At 38.4% G+C, this 21,655-nt stretch overlaps 1 protein-coding gene across 9 annotated transcripts in view; it reads right to left on the bottom strand.

Annotated features, from left to right (window-relative positions):
* ZNF532 (zinc finger protein 532) overlaps positions 1–21,655 on the bottom strand; it is a 73,753-nt gene that overhangs the window by 20,105 nt on the left and 31,993 nt on the right. For all 9 annotated transcript variants that reach the window (XM_080371477.1, XM_080371481.1, XM_080371480.1 and 6 more), the window contains 3 exons: positions 13,409–15,762; positions 6,997–7,178; positions 3,891–4,067 (listed from right to left, as the gene is read on the bottom strand). In XM_080371477.1, the coding sequence (XP_080227603.1) occupies positions 3,891–4,067; positions 6,997–7,178; positions 13,409–15,762 (2,713 nt within the window). The remainder of the gene's footprint in view (positions 1–3,890; positions 4,068–6,996; positions 7,179–13,408; positions 15,763–21,655) is intronic.

Below are 21,655 nucleotides of genomic sequence, written 5' to 3' on the forward strand. Positions count from 1 at the left end.
ACACGCACTTTTTCATTTTTCAAAAATCCAGTTAACAAATTCATGTATTATTTTAGAATAAATACAGATGTTATCTCACAGGAAAATACTTCCACATCACATAAAAGACGTTCAGTGTTTTGAAAACTTCTGCACGAGAGCATGGTACTTCTCCTTCCCATAAATTTTTTCTCTAAAAAAACGATACGTGTGGGATTATATACTTTGTATCAATAGTACAGTATATATCCATCATCCATCTGGATAAACAAGATTTTCTCCAGTATCCAAAAAGAGATCAGCCACGAAAAAGATCTTAGTGCCATTCCTATGAAGCTACACTGTTCACTGAAGAAAGAAAATCACACATAAGCTTTGGTTTCCCACAAAAACCATGTAGCATCTTAGGTATGCTACAGGAGAGAGCTTCACAAAGTTGCAAGACAAGACAGCCATCCATTTCCTGGTATTAACACAATCTAATTTCATGCCACTGAGAACCACTGCAAATAAACTTCATTTTTCATACACCAATTAGTTTACTGTATCTGTTCTGAAACAACCATTTGTAATGCAATTGTAAATTACAAGTAAATGCCAGAGGCACACAGCCATTTACCCAGTGAGCCCAATTCCTGTGAACAAAACAGCGTGAACTAGTGAAGAGTACCCTCAGGACTGGACCAGCCTCAGCCCGCTTACAGGGCAGAGGTAACAAATTTTCCCCAGCCACCTCATCACCTGGAGCTGGGTTTTGGCTACACCTCTGTGACAACCAGAGGAACACCAAGAAGCCAGGCTCCGCAGCCAAGCTCAACAACATCTGCCTACCAGGTGAGGTGTGAAACACACATTCAAGGGTCAGACACCTTTTATACACTCAATGAAATCTCAAAAGCTTCACATTTCCACAACACAGAAGGCTACTGTACCCTTCCTTTCATTAGCTTTATAATTTTTACTTCCAAAAGAACAAAAATTTAACTGAGCTTATGTAGTCATAAGCTTTATGACTTTGTATTATTATTAAATACTCCTTACATCTCTTCTTTCCAATCATGGATTTGTTAAACTTTCAAAATGTATGCCAGTCATATGCAATGTAGATGCTAGGCAATATGATACAGATAAACCACCAGCAGCAGACTGGTCAAATGTGAATGTATTTCTTCAAATACAACAGTGCTTGCCAGCTCTGTTCAGCACTGGTCCGGCCTCACTTGGACCACTGCGTCCACTTCTGGTCCCCACAACTCAAGAAAGACATGGACAGACTGAAGAGGGTCCAAAGGAGGGCCACAGAGATGATCAAGGGGCTGGAGAACCTGTCCTACGAGGAAAGACTGAAGGAATTGGGTCTCCTCTCCCTGGAGAAGGCTCTGGGGGACCTCTTCACAGTGTTCCAGTACTTAAAGGGTGGCTGGCTACAAAGAGGACAGAGGGTGTCTCTTCACAAGGAGCCACATGGAGAAGACAAGGGGCAACAGTTACAAGTTGCACCAGGAGAGGTTTCATCCTGATACAAGAAAGAAACTTTCTACAGTGAGAACAATCATTTACTGGACCAACTTCCCCACGGTTGTGGTGGAGTCTCCATCACTGGAGGCTTTCAAGAGGCTGTTGAACAGTGTGCTGGATAATCTCACCTCAGCTCCCTTTCCCACAAAAGGCTGGACCTGATGGTCTTTCGAGGTCCCTTCCAAATATACACAGATATCCAAATATACCACAGCAGATAAAACACAATTTCAGCAACATGACAAACACAGGATGTCAACTTTGGTCAAGGTATGTGAGAGAGATCCTTAGAAACCAACTAATTTAAACAAGAACACTTGCTTTTAAAATCGCTACCAAGTAGTATAAACACATCTGAGGAAAAGCAGAGGTCCTGATAGCCTGAAATAGACCTTATTAAATGGTGAAACAGCAGTCAACATGAGCATCATGAGTGTTGGTGGCAACACCATACTACCTACAGACGCTTGTGAAATGGAAGCAAAGAACTCCAAACACTGCAATGACTGGAAAAATCCTACTAGTCACTCTGCATGCATTTAAGATAGCATCTTGATTAAAACTGGAAAATTTAAAGAAAATACCACTTCTTACAAGGAACATTCAACTATGGGTTCTGTGATTTATGACACATCCACAGTACTTCACAAAATTTTATCTTAGTCTTTTTATAACCAAAATGAATTCATAAAAAATACAATTATAAGCACATCTATATGGAAAGAAAACTAATGTAAAATACTTAACCCACCAAGATGATTAGAAACAGTTCAGCAGATCCAAGCACAATTCAAGAAAACATTCTGCAGTTTTTGTATGTGAAGGATCTTACAGAAATAGCGATCTTAATCTTTCAGTTTTCTCTAATGAAAATAAGGGGAATCTGAAAAATGTTTTCCATTAAACGTTGGTATTTCAAACCCTCTCACTGAAGATACCATCCTGAATTAAAACAAGGTATCAGACACAGTAGGTTTGTTGCCATTTTACTTTAATGTAAGTTTTAATACTCTAAAGCATAAAGCTCCTGTTACTATGTTAAAAGAAACAGCGATAAATCAAATTCTTCTGAAATCTGGTTGCTACATTAGGTGGTACCTTGTTTCTCTCACCTGCCTTCTATTTCCTTGAGTCTGAAACTTGTTAGAACGGAGTAGTGTACTCTGTGCCCTCCAAAGAAACAACATGGAGTTAAATACTTGAATATTTACTCTCAGTACAGCACTCATACCAACAAAGGAGAATGGCAACAGAAGAAAGGTCTGCAGTGAGAAGGCATCATGCTAAGACTGATCAGATTCGAAGCCTGATTTTCACATGCATCTGCACCTGCAGCTCCCACTGCCTTCAATAGAGGCCTTTAATGTCCAATGTCTTTAAAACAAAACCTCCAACACTGAATTCCTAACTGTGCCCTGTGTCACCATCTTCAGTAAACCACCGTATTTCTGCACAACTCTTTTAGCTACACAGAACGGAATCAGTTCTGCTTTGATCTAGAAAAAGAAGATTACGTATCAGGAAAAAAAAGCTTATACAAACAGCTCTACAAATACATCTATTTTGATTTGGAGATGCAAGGCTGGAAAAGCTTTAAAGGCTGGCACCTCTCACTAACACCCTAGAACTGCTCTCAGAACATGGAGATGTGACCATCTTAGGGAAGCAAAAACATAGCTTACCACTCCCCAAACCTATGGCTTTCATGAAGGAAAAGGTCTAGCAGACAGCAAGAAAACAGATCCTGCAGGAAAACTACCACCTGACGAGCAAGCAGCTGCCTGACTGGAAGAACAGGGTACCACAGGCAGCTGTAGCCCACAAGAATCACCCGAGGTCAGCCCAGAGAAGACAAGTGTCATTTCTAAAACCATCTCTCACAGGTACACACCCTGACCCCTGTGAACTGATGGCACTGGAAGAACCACTTTTTCCGAATTCACCCAGATGAGACTCTGTGAGCATGTCATAGAAAAAAAATAAAATCACTTTTTCCCACCTTTTCAACCAAATGTTATGAAAATCACTGCACAAATGCTCGTAAGTCTTAGCAGTTCTTTTTGGAATCCCATTATCTTAATTCACAGTGAGCTGATTAAAAAATAAGAACAAACAACACACTAGCTGCCTGTCTGTATATTTTTTGTAATTACTGCATTACTCTCTTGCAGTGCACAGTGTTTAAAGAACTGCTATCGCTATGTCCATGGAAATTTAACCCCGGCCAAATAAACTGCCAGCTAAAAACTCATGAAAACATTACACAAACTCCACATGTTACCAACTGTTGGTTGTACAGCATGTAACTTTCAAGATTACAAGCACAAGACAGAATGCAATTTCACAAGTTATTAAAATGCAGGCAAGAGCAGTAGAAGATTAATTTTGCTTACTTTGGTTCGCCTATCTTGATACCCGGGTGTTGTGTATAGGCATGGGAGTGTGTGCTGGGAGCAGATTTAAATGCCATGGGACAGATAGGACACTTGTAAAAGACTTCACAGTGACAACCTTGAATATGAGACTTGAGTGCCGCCACATCAGAGTATACAACATTGCAATGCACGCAGCTGCAAAAAGAGCGGAAAAGAGTCAGTTCAGCCTAGCCCAAAGCAGTACTGAACGAAATGGAATCAACACTGATTTTCGAGCAAGTGGAAGAGATAAACATATATATACAACTGGATAAAACTAAGTCATTCCGTCAATTTAAACAACCCAGTAAGAATCAACGTGAACAGAGATTTGCATATTAGAAAGTAAGAAAAAAAGAAATTTCCTGAATTTAATTTGAAAATCTAAGAGATATGAAGTCAGAACATGTTTTTATGGCATTACAACAAAACAGAAGTGTTGACAGAGGAGTATTCTATTGATTGTAAAAAGAAAGCTTAACTCCTCTGCCAATTTGTAGAGAGATTTTACAAAATCCATTTTTATCACATGCAGTGGATTGTATAAGGTATGCCACAGCAATTTAGAAACTACCACCAAAATGGAGAACCCGTAAAGAAACCATTTTCACCATTTCCCTTGTTTAGATTTAATGAAGACATACTGGTAATGATTTTCTGTACATGTAATCAAATCAGCACTTGGATTTAAAAACAAGAGAGTAATTTAAACTCAGGACAACTAAACCAAATCTCTACAATCTAATCAATTTATCGGATTGGAATTCTGAAAATATTTTTCAAAAACATACTTCTGCTGGTTCGAAAATTTGTGACCTTTCCGCATCTATTCTAAAATGAAATGATTAAAAAACTGAATTAATATTAGTGCATAAAAATTTCTATACACAACGATCCCTTTTAGTGCCACACATCTCCAGTACTGAATGCTACGAATTAAGTTCAAGAACATACTGCTATAAGCAGTTAGAAAATAACCTGTCAAATGAACAGACTTCTTATTGACCACTATTTTGCAGCAAGAGTTTTACAATTTAAACATAGAAGGCCTCTACTCTTCCAAAATTTTAATTTTGGCATCTATCATGGTAGTATGATTGTTGTCATATAAACGTCAAATAATTTTCTGATACTGTTTCAGTGCCCTGACGATGGCAATAAAGCAGCAAGTACAGTTATACTTTGCATTCAAGAGTCCCATTTTCCTTTTAAAATGTATCACCTTTGAATGTTATGAAATGTCATCCTTTCTTCCCCGAGCACTTCATTTACATTCTTAACACTATTAATCAAGTTTTTATCTATCTGCTCCCTGCTTACTGATGCATTTTCTGAAGTAAATGGTCCTTGTCTTTTTTGGGGTCTGTTAAAGATCTTCTCTGCTTATACAGAGATGAACATTTCTTCATAGTGGTACACAGCACGATCCTCTCACTAGCAGATATACTCCTAAGGTGTCACCTCAAGATAGCTGGGCTGCAGTTCTCGCCTCCCCATCCCATCCTGTCTGGATGTTAAGTGACATGACATAACGAACAATCCTCAGCATCCACTACCGTATATTAAATGGTTCTTAAGGACCAAACCTTCCTTTCTTGGACTGCTGTGTCTTGTTTTCAACTTGGAAGGATGCAGGTAAACTTGAGGTTGAAATTTTTATCTGCTTTAGTTCAGAAAACTAGCTTGAAATCACTGTAGTCAAACTGAACTCCCTCTCAGAGGTCCTTTGGAAAGGCAAGTCAGGTTATGCTGTTCCTCAAGCAAAGGCACCACAGTGATAAGGAGATGCTGAGGAGTCTAAGACGGCACACAATAACTTCCCCAGATACTGTTCTTCTTTGCCTAGGTGTTTTTTGTTTAGTCTCACCATACAGAGAAATTCTGACTTTGTGTGACATAAGATGTTTATGATACATCTTGAAAGGTTCAGTAACTTCAGTTTAGATTCACAGTGAAGGATTTATGAGTCTTCTGGTGTTACTGGTGCAGCTAGGCCAGGAATCCCTGAAGATGATTCTGTTTACAAACCCAAGAGACTCAGACTAGAGGGAAGTGGAAGCAGCAGAATAAGAAATGTAAGACAAGACTGATTCTTTTCTGCCAAGCAGTAGTCTAAGAGAAGAACCCAAAGAAACAGTGCTGTGATTTGTGCTCACTCTGAAAACAGACTGTCACAGCAGCTGGCTTGATGCAGGAAAAATGCTTTCTTCCCCTAGTGAAGATTTCACAGCCATCCTTGTAAATGAACTTGTGTCACCTGAAGGGGGGACAAGATGCCTACTGCTCGTTTTTAAATTGCCCTTCCCCAGTCAGACAGGACAAAGTGGAAATGTTTTAGGAGAGCTGAGCAAAGCTCAGCTGTACAGGTTGCTTCTTTGATCTCTTGCTGTGCTGCCTGCCATTCAGTGCAAGTAAAATTCTAAGACAAAACCATTTTTCAAGCTTTTCCAAACTTACCATTTTCATTAAATGTCTCTGATCCCCAATTTCTCAGTGAGTTGCCATTACAGGGAAACATAAGAATAAAAAGGAAACTGAAGAGTAATAAAGAACCACCAGAAGATCAGGCTGTTTGAATGAGAAAGGTAATTTTCAAGTAATGTAAAGCTGAGGAATCTTGACTTCCCACAGAAAAGAGAGCAACCAGACAGGTGCAGTACACCCATCAGCATCTTGATGATAAATTCTAGCAGTAAATACTTAAAATTAACTGTTCCAGCAGAGAACAATCTAAGACTCAATGTTTTGAAAAAACTCAAAAGTTTTTTTTAAGAATCTGAAATTAAGAAAATATATCTGCATTCTCTAGCCCTTATGAACTGTGAAGTCCTGAATCCGACATTTTATGGCTGGATGAGATTAGCTAATATTCTGATTTAGTAACATACAGAAGTGGATGCCCAAAACAAAGCAAAATCCTAATGTGATATTTATTCCAAAATTTGTAGTACTAATAGCACTGTTGCCATGACAACCTTAAACCCATGAAGCTGTATTCTGCAAACAATGCTTATGAAAATGGAACATTACTTTTAAAAGCATAAATTATACATAAATTGACAACAAAAGTAATCATTATACTGACCGAAAACCAACTCTTCGGGTATAATGCAGGCAGTTCTTAGTGACATGAGTCTGGAAGTGGACAGATCTGCAGATTGCTCCACATTCAGGACACGTGTATGGAGATTTATGCTGATGAATTCTCTGGTGTGATGCAAAACTGCACTGGTTAGGAAGCAGCATCTGGCAGATATTGCATGTCTTCTAAACGATAAACCAAAATAGATGAAACAAAAGGTTTGGTTCAGCTATACGTAACGTCTTGTGTCAAACACTGTAATATATCAAATCAAAGGTTAAATGTTGTGACTGTGATGTGAACCAGAAGAGGTAGGCAAGTGCTAAATGCGGGCCCTACTGACAAATCTTGTAGGGCAGAGCTGGCAGATAACTAGACATACTGGCATTCAGGGCCATTCTGACACAACAGAGCTCTTTCATATACCACTCATCACGGGAGACGCATGTTGGTTTATGCAAATCGTACTTAGGTGCCTCACAAGATTACCTTGATAGTGCAAGGGGCCTAAGTACAACCTAAGAATCAAACCTTATGGTTTCAGTTCAGTGCACCACATAAAAGTAAAAAAAAGAAAACCACCCAAACCCACCAAAAACACTGTCTTCACTTTTTTTGATCCTTGCTCCTGATTCTTATTGTAATATCCATAATACCAATAAAATGGAATATTATCAGGCAGAATGTGCATTGATAATGTCAAAAAATATTTCTCAAACTAGAACACATTATCTGCATTATATCAATATATTGTGCATCTCAGTAAAAACCAGAGATATATAAAATATTTACAAAGCTTTTCTTTGCAGGGCGATCTTTCTACATGCAGGAACAACTTACTAAACTAATTATTTTCTTGTGTTTTGTTACACAAAAATAGCTTTTTAAAAATCTTCCAACTATACCTTGTAATATATGCCAAATCAGAAACACTGAAATTCTTTGGGTGCTTTGTGCCATTTTTAGGATGAAATGTGAATGATAAAACCCAGGTGTAAACAGGCTTCACTTCTGCTCACAGTTGCTTTCCATTACTGGAGGGCACAAAGAGCCAAACGTGCAAAAGCATTGCAGAAAATGTTTCATTTACAGTAACACATCCTCAAAGCTCTATCCTGTATGGAGCTATGCCTCTGTCTAACTTTGATCATGGTGCCGCTTCACTGACTTCAGCAGAAACACTCACAGTCTCAAAGTCAAGCACAAATACAAGTCTCTGCAGAACAGGACTTCAACTCAACTTAATATCACAAGACTTTGCTTTGTAAGGCTTTTCAGATTATTTTTTTTCTTATGACTTGGGACTTACGAGCCTCACCAGTGACTTATGAAGATTTAGGAACAAAAACAAGACTCCCTCATGAGATGGGTATGATTTTAACATGATATTTTTAGAAATGTTATCTGCAAAAGTCTTATGGATGTAGTGCTATGTATATGCTGCAAGAACATAAAACAAAACAAGAACACAGCTGCATTATAAAGTATTTACTAACCTATGTATGAAGAAATCCTGAAATAATTAATTAAGACATAATCGCTTTCCTCATGGTAAAACAGCTTCCTACTAAAAACCAGGAACTTCACAAAAAGTCAACCCTTTTTCCCCATTTCGGAGACTCTCCTTCAAATCTCTTCTAAAAAGCAGTAACATCCAGATCATGTAATAGCAAAATCAAAGCTACTATTCTAGAAGAAATTGTACACTGTTAGGAATAGCTTCCATAGGAGTCTGACTTCCTAGTATTAGCAACTATGCCAGTAAAATAAGTAACCTGTTTCCATTCAATCAACAGGAGACACACACTAACTCCAAAGACAGAAAGAAAAAGCCTTTATAGACACTGCAAAAAAGGACTATTTTCCTAATAGAACACTGTTTAATATCAAGGTATAAAGTAACTTCTTAACTGTCTTAGCATTTTGACAATATTACTGATAGTCTAAGAACAAGCATATTTTTGCATCACAACCTGTACACTTTTTCTAAAATAACTTAATCTAAATGCTTTTTTTGAGGGCACATGCAAAAACTTTTTCTTTAAAAACAGTAATTTTAAGGAGAAATGTTAACATAAAACATCTTGTGGTAAGACACACAGAAGCAAGAAGTGTATTTCATATGGCTCCCTTTTAATGTTTACTTCGTGAACACGGTGACCTGATACGTTTGAACACAGTCTCCATCCAAATGTCTCAAATGTCCTGACGACAGCAAGATGACAAAATGCAAAACGTACAAAACAGAGGAAGTCAGGCAAAGAACATCTACCATTACTCAAATTTAGGTTCAATATTAGCACTATTGCCAGCCTAAAATATTAGTGGATAGCATGGATACATTTACTACCCTTGCAGAAAGCTCTGTCTGAGGTTAACTGTGGGGATTTTGAACTATCACCCTGATTAAAGCCCTTATGACACAGTAAGTCTGAAACTGGGTTCAGACACATATAAATATTCACTCTGAAATGCCAAATATTTGTCCTCGATTGACCAAACAGCCACGGCTGGAACCACCGGCTCAGGCACTCCAAAGCGAACAGAACTGGTTTGGGATGTTAACTTTGAAGTCCAGCTTACAGGAAAATCCTAACCATAACTCTACTTAAAATGTGCTTACCACATTTACTTGGCTTCAGTACCATTCCTAAAATCTATCGTTTGCCATTTATGTATTAATAAGCAGCAATACAATACTGGAGAATCTGGAGTATTATCTGATTACGTAAGAAAACAGCAAAACAGAACTTCTTATTCCAGTAATAGATATGTATGGGATTTCCGTAGTCTTTCCAAAGCCTTTCATCTGCAGTACTACAAAATGAAACCAGGATGCTATGCCACAGAAGAGGCATACAACATTCCAATGCTAGCTAAGCATTATCTACCTGCAAGATTCACCTGTAACGCTAGAGTGCTGGACTGACACAAAATGCCAATAATGCTACTTGCCAAGGCCACAAGTTTGCTATTTTGATGAGTACAGTAAAATATTTTAACTAACTACAATAGAACAAGAAGAATCTACTGTGAAATTCTGAAATTCAGCATGCTTTCTTACCATTTTATTTTGGGCTTAAGGTGACATTAACTTCCAGTTCTCTCATTCCAACCCACACCAAAATAAAACACAGTTTGTGAAAATCATCACCTGCCTGCATTTGAAGTCAAAGTTTCAGAAAAAAAAAAGGGTTAAACGAAAAAATGGTGGAGGTGGAAAATAAAGATACACAAGAACTATGAGTATGAAGGGAAATGAGCTATGTGGTTTCATGGGAGCTATACACTTGTCTCTGTTAAGTAAGACGAACATTAATTATCCCACGCTTACTACTCCCCCCTTCCCCCCACCTCCCCTTAACAGATGAGTGTTTCATTCAGCCAGGAAACCTGTCAGTGAGTGGTCCCAGTTGCTTGAACTGGAATATTGATGGAAGTAAAGTATTACAGGAAGGTAACAACTTTATAGGGAACATATTTTAATTGCTAGGGCTGTTTTACTATTGTTTATTTTAAAAGAAACATTCTACCTTCATAACAGGAGTTTAAGAAGAACAGGAAGTAACAGCTACTTACTGCTTAGAGTCACGGAAAGCATAGAATAGTATATACAATTTCCATTTCAAGAGCAATTAGGTGGGCACTAGAAAGAATAGTAAACTGCAAATAACAACTTTTTTCCTATTATTTGTTTGCAAAATCTGAATATTTATTTTTATTTCCTTCCTTTCTTCCAAAGTTAAAATATCAATTTGATCTAACTTCCCTGTCCCCTTCTCCCCATAATGGTAGTTTTACAACAAAAAGCCAGTGCCATGCACTAAGAAGGAAAACAGAAGTCATGAGTATTTCTCGTCCAAGCTTTTCAAAGGGTAACATACAATGAAAAAAGTACCAAAATATTTATTAACAAATGCCTATACAGAGTCTTCAGCAAACACTACCCTTGCAGCAATGCTCTGGACGAAAAATGGACAAAAAGATAATTTATAAAGAAAGCAGGATGTATTGCTCCCACTAAAGCAACTGTTCCATTGAAGTTTCTCTGCTGGGCATTTCAGTACAGCTACAACACTACAGTATGTAATAAAACACAATGTAAAAAACCAATACAGAATCGAAAACTGCTTCTTGATATATGAAAAGGACTATGAAAATATTTAATTAATTTTTAAGAGGGTACTTCAAGAAAGAACATTTAAAACTATGTTTATTAAGAGTGTTCTTTTAAAATGGAGTAACAAGAAAATACCTTCTTTTCATTCAGTGCTTTGCAGTAACGAGGTGTTTATTTGGGGTTTTTTAATGCATAGCCTGTTAAGTAGGTATTAAGGCCTTATTCATACATCAGCTCTTAAAAGAGAGCAAGCTTTCAACAAGAGACACAAACACACTGACAGGTAGAAAGGCAATGCTGACTTGTTTTCTGTACCCTCATGAGCTTTCCTCCCTGAACAGCAGTACCTGTGCACCCACATTTATCTTTCCACCTAACTGCATTCACATTTTGACAATCTATGAAGATCTTGGTTACTTTCCCATATAAAATCCCAGGGTAAGCAGTACCTAACAGGACATGCATAGAGAGCAAACTCAGCAGCAGCAGGGCAAAAGCACCAAACAGAACTACCAGAAAAGGCAAAAGGTGTTTCTAATCTGTTTAGTTTACCTGTCCACAGAAAAAAAGCCCCCCCCAGCAAGTGAGCACATCACTATATCTTTGGTTATTCTCTATTTTTTTTTTCCATTTTATCCTTACCTCATCCTCCCAACCTATTTTCAGTATATTTATCTGTCTCTCATCCACTTGCTTTATCTTGGTGATTTAATTGCTTGATTTTACAGTACCAAGAACAACAGGGCTTTCACAAGGCCTACTGGATCTTATCATACCAAATGATACCTAATGGACCTATTATGAAAAAATGAGATAAATCTAACACCAATAAGCACCAACAAAGCAGTTAGCTAAAAACCAGTTTCTGAGTATTAAGTAACTCAAGAGCTGGTGCTGAATATACTTATGGTCAGCCATTCAAAACTGCAGCAAGGACAGAATACATTCTGCTAACTTCTTTCTGACAAAAAGCTTCCATAAACTCGCTTTAGGTAGGCACATCTGTATTATCTTACAAACAGAAATTCACTAACATTTCTCTGTGAATCCAGGCAATTTTGGCCTAAGTCTGCTAGCCAGTTAGCAAAGTAGGAGCTGAGCCAGAGCCACACAATCCATATAGTCAAGATCATTTCCACACTCAAATATCTTTACATTACTATCTGTAGTGGTGGGTGCAGTGTAACTGCTTCGTGGCCACAGAACAGCTCTTAAGTTTAGCAAACAGATCTGACAGGAACCTGTCTGCACTTCTATGACTAGTGGATTTTTTCCTAGCTGCAGGACTTAAAAATCTTTATCCTGTACACTGCTGTGTGATTCCCAGGAATATTCCTGAGGCATTCCTGTCTTGGTCAGTCTGAGCATGTTTACAGGTTTTCAGCTTTCGACATAGCAAGCAGCTGCAACACCAAGCTCAACTGAATGCTTTGAAACACACCAGAATCCCTTTTAATTGGCACACCCCTAAAGAAATCCAACTACATAATTTAATTAATGATCTTAACTCTTACAGGTTTATAAAATACATCGCATACTGATTAATATTTTTTATTGAATGATATGTTTCTTCCAGATTAGGCCACATACATTAGTAAAGAATTTAAAAATCGTTTGTAAATTTAACTCATTAGCAATCATAAGAGGAAAGGAAAACCAACACAAATAAATAAATGGTCACACAGCAAGAAGTGCATGCTAGTGAACACCACTTTTCACTTTTGTTTAAGAAAGTCCTGAAGAAAACAGCATGCATATCCTTCCAATCGAATCAGTGTGCCATTTATTTATTGCCTAGAGTCCCTGTAGATATGAAGAATGCCTAGCTCTCTTATGGTGCTTTATGAAAATAATAAAACCTGAAAACAAATCAAGAATGAACCACTTAAAACTATCATTCGGATTGAACAGATGGGCTGTTAGTGAGGGTGCCAATTAAGTGGATTCCACAAGATACTCAAGTTCCAAAGCACAGAAAGGATCATTAAAAATTCTTCGTGAAGACTATTATTACTTTCAGTATTATGATACTCAGCTCTAAGAAAGCTAATGCTAAATTTTAGCAGAAATTAAGTGTCGATTTTGGACTTCAGCCTCTAAGAAATTATAAGAAAACTCTTATTTAAAAAATGTTGACATCCACTATGTAAGTGCTTGCAAGATCTTTTGTGGGTTTTGTTTGTAATTTTAATCACGGAGGTTCAGATAATTAGCAGCTAAATGAAAGTAAAAACATATCCAAAGTCTCCTAGGTTTATAGATGAAACACTGGAATTTAAACATATGATACTCTACTTGTCCACTTGTGTCTGCAGCCTGCTGGAAATGAGTTGCAAGAGATGTCTCATCTTGGAAAACTTCATTACACTCCAAACACTTTAGACTATGTCTACAGAGTTTCGATGGATCTTCATCTAGTGGCATAGCTGGGATGACAGGAGTACTTGATGGGGCCGATATTACTGTCCCAGTTAAGCCAGACTGTATCTTTGTTACAGTATGTGTGCCAACTCCCACAGGGCTTTGAAGCATAGATGTAGCAGTATTGCTTGAAGGAGATGCTATCATTTGATCTGCTGGGACTGGTTTTAAAATCAGGTGTGAACACTGCATTACAACTCCTTTTTCCTTGTGTCCACGAGCATGGGAAAGAAGACTGCACTTATTGTAGAAAACTAAATTTTTTGTACAATGATTACATGTCACTTCAATTCGCACACTCCTCCTGTCATAATGCTGGGTCAGGCTCTTCTCAAGAGCAAATGAGTCGCCACACTCCAAACACTTATAACCTCGTGTTGGTAATGTTATTCCGGCATTGGCAGGGGGACTAAGGTTTGGGATGTAAACTGGTACGGGATTGACGCTACTCAGCACCTTATTGAACGCTTCCACTACAGAACTTTGTAAAGATGACACCACTTGGACTCGAGACACTTTTTTAGAAGGCTGTGAGGCTGATGCAGAAATTATTGCCTGCTTTATTTGTTGCTGAGGTTTTGTTAGCACTTGGCGGAGTTCAGAGGTGGTTTGAGCACCTTGAGGCAGAAGATTAAGGTTGGCAAGATGGACTGTCTTTGGCACAAGTTTAGCACTGGCAAGGCTTGATGCTGGCACCACAACAGTCTGCTGCTGTATAGCGTTGGCAGCTTTTATAATGGCGCTACTGGCACTCTGCACTGAAGCAGCAGATATCACGGTGGCTTTCACTGTAGTATTGTTCGCAAGCTTCAAATTTATAACTTGTGAACCTGCTGTTTTAACTGCTGAAACAGGGAGAAAGGCAGTAGCCACAGGTTTGATAGTGACCTGTTTTGGTGCAAGTTCTGCAGATGCAACTGCATTGGTGACAACTGTGGACTGGAGAGGAGCTCTGGGAGGAGAGGAAAGAACAGCAGCTGAAGTTGGTGAGGACAGGAGAGAAGTCATGGAAGTTACCATAGAAGCAGTCTGCTCTGGCTTTTTACCAGAGTCCAAATCAACTTCTGGCAATACTCTAGTAACAGTTCTCTTGATCTCCCCAGAAGAAGTCTTGATGGTTTTTATGCGAACTTTAGGAATTGCTGGTGTTGACCCTGCAGGAGAAGATGGAGAACCCTTGCTACTGTTTTCACTTGATACGCTTCTGGGACTATCAGGTGGCTTGATAGATGGCTTTTTAGCACCATCAATGAGACTCTGAGATTCAGGCGATTTTTCAATAGCCCGAGGACTTTCACTCATGTCTTTTGGTAATGGAGAAGATTCTCCTGAATTAGACTGTAAATCTTTACTGGTATCTGTAGCTGCCTTTTTAGCACTCAGTGCTGCAATTGCAGCAATGCATGAAGAAAGCTTTGCTGATGACTTTGCTTTCGACTGTGAAATGCTGGCAAGATTTGTTTCACCTTTTTCAGTACTCAGTTTTCCATCAAGTACCCTGTTTTCAAGAAGCTTCTCAGAATTGTCCTTTAGCAATTTGTCCTCTGTTTTTCGAGCTTTAAAAGGCTCATAGACACTTAAATTCATGGAGTTTGTCTCTGCCTCTCGTTTAGCAACTTTATCTATGCTACTTGAAACTGGGATTCCAGATTTAATCAAGTTCTCTCCTCCAAGTGCCTTTAGTTTGTCATATTCCTGCTGAGATACAGATCCTGCCAAGACATTTGCTCTGAAATTTGCACGCATATCCTCTTTATCTGGGGGGTCATCCACCTCAATTTTTTCATCATCATCAAATTCTTCTGCACTTGATATTGGGCTAAACTGGTTGAAAGCCGAATCTTTCAGTGTAGTCTCAGAAGCTGACCCATCATCTTTAACTGACTTCCCTTCATCTTTACTGTAACTATCAAGAGCTGATGACGTTAGAAAGCCATTATGCAAGCCATTGCCTGTGGAATGGTGGCCATCCTTGTCCACTCCCTCCGAAGAATCAACAGTACGCACATTTTTCACAATGACACTCACACCAACATCAGATGATGATGGGGCATGAGAATCTTCATCTGTGTGAGCATTTTGTTTTATGTGGCTTTCATGGTCGTCATGTCCAGATTCAATAGCTGCTTTTGGATCTACCATGTCTGGTATGTCAAAGGCTGCAAGAAGGTCATCAAAATCTGGGGTCTTCATATCCCCCATGGTCATGTATTTGATTGTAAGCAAATCTGTAAAATAAGCAGAAAGTCATAATCTCAGTATTTTAAGCTCTAATAGCAGAGTCTTACACAAAGTAAGTGTATGTTCATATATGCCATGCAAGAAGGCGTTAATTTCACTTCTGAAATAGTATTTTCAGAAATTATTTGTTACAGAACAGTGTTCCAGTGCAAGTGTACAGTCAAATTATTACATCAAGAGCTAAAGTAGTCCATCAGCTTCACAGGCTATAATGTAGTCATTTCATTTGAGGCACCAGTTTCTCTTCAGTGACTTTCTTCCTGTCCCACCTCCTACACTCCCCCACATACACTACGATTACAGGAAGATACCTAGACTTTCAAGAAAATTACGTGAGGTACTTGCAATTCCTCTAAGTGTAGATTTTCCTTGACATTTGCATTAACCTGATAAGCCTTCTTGAAGACAGTAACAAATCTGTTTCTATTAACGGTTTAAAAACACTGCACTGTTCTCTGTAAATTGAATTGCTTTATAAGAATTACAGAGTAAGTGCCTCCCAATGTTTGCAATGCTTTTTTTCAGCAACTCTAATGAAGGATGTATCTCCACTACTCCTGACAGGTGTCTTACCTACTTTGAAGACCTCCTGTAACAAGAGATTCTACAACCTCCCATGTAATTTATTCCAGCCTGTTGTGGTTTAACGCCAGCTGGTAACTAACATGCAGCCACTAGTCACTCACTCCCCCCAGGCCAACAGGATGGGGAGGAAAATCAGAAGGGAATGTAAAACTCAAGGGTTGAGATAAGAACAATTTAATAATTAAAATAAAAACAGTAACAGTAATAATGAAAACAACAGTTATAATGAAAAGGAGGGAGAAGGGGAGAGAAATGAAAACCAAATTGAAGGGAGAAAAATCCTAAGTGATACAGACTACAACTGCTCACACACCACCAGCTGACCGACGCCCAGCCAGTCCCCCAGCAGTGATCAACAGGCCCTGGCCCACTCCCCCCAGTTTATATACCCAGCACGGCATCCTATGGTACGGAATATCCCTTTGGCTGGTTTGGGTCAGTGTCCCTTCCCAATTTCTTGTGCCCGTCCAGCCTTCTCGTTGGCAGGGTTTGAGAGACTGAAAGGTCCTTGACTTAGTATAAACATTACTCAGCAACAACTAAAACTTCAGTGTGTTATCAACATTGTTCTCACACCAAATCCAAAACACAGCACTGCACCAGCTACCAAGAAGAAAATTAACTCTATCCCAGCTGAAACCAGGACACAGTCTATTACAGTTTTCACTGCTGTGTGTTTCCTACAGCATAATCTCAATCTTTGTTGATGCGATCCAAATGAATCACATGTGGTTCTATGCACCAATCCTCTTTGCAACAGCACTTTACTCCGAGACCATTATCTCCCTTCAAACTTCTCCTTTTTAGGCTAACCAGCACCAGAACTTAAGGGTTTTCTTTCCCCTCACAGATAACATTTTCCAGATCCTATTATTAATTGCCACTGGCCTCTATTGGTATTTTTTTTCCTTGCAATTCCCAAACCAAACAGGTAACTGACACTTACACAAATGCTGTGTAGAAAGAAAAGCTAACTTTGAGTATACTTCCTAGATTTAGATCCCACTATGACATTTGCCTCTTTTTCACAGACATTTCAATAGTAACGTTGTGGTGTGCAGCAGAATCACTTGTAGAGATCTACAAAAATCCATTACAGACAGATTTTTTTTCATTTTCTTTCATAATCATGCACAGGTATGATCTGAGTTGTTGAGACAGAGCTGTTTTTAATGTACTTTCATTGTTCAGTAATTACCAGGCAAAGTTAGTATTCAACATGAAAAGATATTTAATCAAGTTAAGTGTTATTGTTAGAAAGTGCCCATTCAGGAAGCACCCATCTGTCCTCCTGCCTTTGTATCGCACTAAAAGACTGGAAAACATCCTTATTATATAGCTAACGGCCATCACAGAACAACGGTGTGGCTGACTGCAACAGTGCTCTCCAAGCTCCTCATATTAGCTGAGATAAGCAGGAAGCTACATGCCCCATGGCAGAAGCCTCTTGCCAACAGAGATGCATCCTACAGCTGCAGTAGATCTCCTCCTCCTCCTCTTAGCTCATTATCTTGAGCTTGATGAATTCAGCTTTAACAGTGCTAAGAAAAACTAGCAAGAATGTACACATTTAAATACCTATTTTTATGCATATCATTATCAACATGGGCAGCACTCTTAACTTTTTCTCAGAAAGATACAGTTTATTAAAATGGCATAATCCCTTTACTTGACAAAAATACATAAGATTTATGTATTCCATCTACACTGGGTACCTGGAAGTCATTATGGACTCCAAGAAAGGTAACTGAGGAAAATTTCTCAAGGATACTGGAACACACAGCAACATTTAATGTAATACACTCAAATAAATATATAAAGCTTTTGGGAATTGTTTACATGGTCCACTTAATAGTCTTGTTGTTTTGTCCAACTTATTAACTCCTTTTTGTTGCACCAAGTCCTTCTGCAGAGCTGAACTGAGCATGGGATTCTCTACAAAATATTAATATTCCGGTACAACTGATTAATTTACTCTCTTGATTAACTCCTAATTCCTTTACTTAATGGATAATATAGAGTAGCCTACTCACAATTGTTATAATCTACTTACTTACTAGACATATACTTACGAGATATAAGAATGTTTCATAATTCTGGTTTTACTGTGTATTTGGGTTTTTTAAACCCATTTATCCAAAAACAAGTTTCTAGCCCTCATGCATTTAAAACTAGTAACTGGAATAAAATGAACATAAAGATTTAAGAAAACAGACTGGACAAATAACTAGTACCGCTCCACTCTCTTGCAGTATAGCCAGACTTGTGTTCAGCGCACGTGTCACACTTATGCACAGTGCTGTGGACCTTCAGTCTATCCTCTGCCTGAAGGATTTCAAGATCCTATGAAAGTGCCACAATTACAAAGGCAGTTACCTAATAAATACAAAAATACATGCACACATAATATCAAAACTACAAAGAAAATTCTTCTAAGAATTAAATAGAAAAGGTTCTAGAAACCAGAGCACACCAAATCCATGTAAAACCACAGAAACACGGTCTTACTGACACAGTTTTCCATGATTTGAGGTAATAATAACTTGCTCTCTGATTATACACCTGTCCATAGGTGTCTTTTTGCAGCTGTTATATACACTCAATAAGAACTAAAAAGTTTTCCTAGTCTAGAACTTCCTCTAATTACATATACTGGAGCTTAATTAACATTTAGCAATAGCAATGAATTTAGACACATTTGTTCTTTAGTGAGAAACTCAATTAGACTAATTCCAAAATGGGAAAATATGTCAAAATAATTCAGAGGTCTGTAGACCAAAGATCATAAATTTATCCACAGAGAACACACTGCATGAATTTGCAACTGTCTTTCAAGTCCATGCAGAAGGAACAACTCCCACGCTCCAACAGAGAATGGAATGGTTTCTTCTGCATTAGGGGTCCAGAATTACTGCTGCGCTTAAGAGATCTCTCCTGTTCTTCAAATTTTTAAAGCAATCTAAGTTAAACAAAAAGGGACAAAAGACATGGCCAATCTTGATAAACAAGTAAGTGAAGTTGTAACATGGACATGTTATTAATCTCTTCCTCACTATTCCAGTATACCATTTTAAGATTCAGTATATAAACTTTGTTTCCACCACAACTATCAGGACTCTGATGCCACATTCCTCCCTTTTCTTTTTTTTCTCCAAAAACCTTTCAGTAACTGATTCTCTTAAGGATAAAACTCTGCCTTTCACCGAAGATCAAAATCAACTGACACCCTGGCTGCCAGACAAGCTGTTAGTCTATTCCTTCTCTGGGCCAACATGATGCCTGTAAATACTTTAGACCAGGAAACGAGGCAAGTTTCTGGTTCCCTAGGAAATCCCAATTTTCCAGGAACCAGAATTTCTTCAAGAACTGCTTTTAAAAGCTCAGTGTCTCCAAAGAGACACACAAAGCTGTAAAAACCAGCATCAGAGGGCTGCCATTAAGATGATCTTCAGAATCAAACTGAGAAACAGTCCACAAGGTATGTAATCAAGGTTACATTCCTCAGATTAAACAAATAAAAATGTATTTAAGGAAACAACCTGCAAGACCCCCGCCCCCAAAACTTCATCTAAAATAGACATCTTTTTCATTTTTAGTTTCTAAATATCAGAAACAAGATTCACCTCAGAACAGGGGACTGCTAACCTGAAGTAAGTATTATGAAGAACAATGGTCAGATGATACAATAGATGCCCTAAATTTGCGGATACTCATGCAAGGAGTCAGTTCTTAGATTTCCTGACTCTGTCCAAAGTACTATTTCATTTTCAGATGACATCTCCCTTCGTAACATTCCTTTTCCTTCTCATGGACTAGTTCTGTTCCCTGCCTCTCCACTTGGCTGCCTGTGGATGTTTACCAGCAGAACACCAGGAAAGGCCTATCACTTTCCTCCTACAATGTGCAACCTTTAGAATGCTTGAATTACTTGAGAAAAGTTACTAAAGAAAACCAGTTTCTTCAAAAATTCAAGCATTACTTTGCTTACTGATTACTCAACAACAAAAGTAAGTAAAAAGGAAAAACTTCTGAATATGGCCGGTGCAAATTACACAGCTAGAATGCCATGGGGCAGTGAGGTGCAATGCTTCTGGGTTCTGCTTTTTTGATGGTGGGCAATAGGACTTCCTAGGAAGATACCACTGAATCTTAAAAACTTCAGACAACAGACTGAATATACTTACTTCATGATTTCCATTAATCTCTTTGGTGACAACATCCACCTCTATGTGTGCACCAATACCTTACTGAAATGTAAAGTGTGAATTAAGTTCTGGAGGATAAACATAGATTGTTTTGTTTGTGTTCACGCTTTGTTCAAAGTGTGTGTGCATGACTTCCTATGTCCTTTCTTTGGAAACACATCTCTTTAAGTAAGTGCTTCCTAGGAACAGCACAAAAAACTGGCACAGGTTTTATCCAAAGGAAGATAATTCCTTGACTGTTCTGCTGTCTTACTTTTCTCAGTTAGCCTTATATCCCAGTTCATCTGCTAACACATTCCAGTGAAGCACTCACTTGGGTAGTTACATCAAAACAAGAACCAGTCCACAAGAACTCTCTACTGACAGTGGAAGAAGCAAGCAGGACAAGCATTTGATACTACACCTGTGAGAAATAGTTAAATTCTTGTAAACCTTTTGGGGTCTTCATATCCTGGCTGTTAAGATGGAAAGCCTGAGCATGTATTCAAAGATTTTAAAAGGCTGATCTCCAGAGAAAGGGGAAAATGTCTGCAAGATGTAGTGCATCCAGGAACTTCTGCTGTGTTACCAAGAATTCCAGAGACCATTTTGAAATACTGCTTTCTTACAGCAACTATTTGTGCAGATCTGAGGATCCTGCTCAAATATGCAATGACATAAATATCAACCAAAGAAATACCAGAACTTCGAAGTAAATAGCTGCTTCTGAAGGATTAATGAAGACAGTTTTCTTCTCTTACATGGAAATTTTGTCACTCCTCCTCTAGCCCTGCATCTATACCCATTCCAGGTGGAGGGACTCCAGCTGTATGAAGAAAAACAAACAAACCTACCCTTTGATGGACTCTGCCAAGGTGGGAGGAAAGCAGAGAAACACACAGAATAAAACATTTTTTCTTACTTTCCAAGTATGACTTATCTTATAGCTTGGGCTTTTGGACAGCTGCAGATGGGTCACAGTATTCTCCACAAGAAAGACGAAGCTGCCTATACACTGCTGCTGAAATTAGAAGGTACTTTTTGGTGTAAAGCTAAGCAATCCTAAACAGTCAAACCAGACTCATTTTGGGGAAGTTTAACAGCCCTAATG

Source organism: Falco punctatus (genome assembly GCF_963210335.1).
Source record: "Falco punctatus genome assembly, chromosome: Z".
Lineage (NCBI taxonomy): Eukaryota > Metazoa > Chordata > Aves > Falconiformes > Falconidae > Falco > Falco punctatus.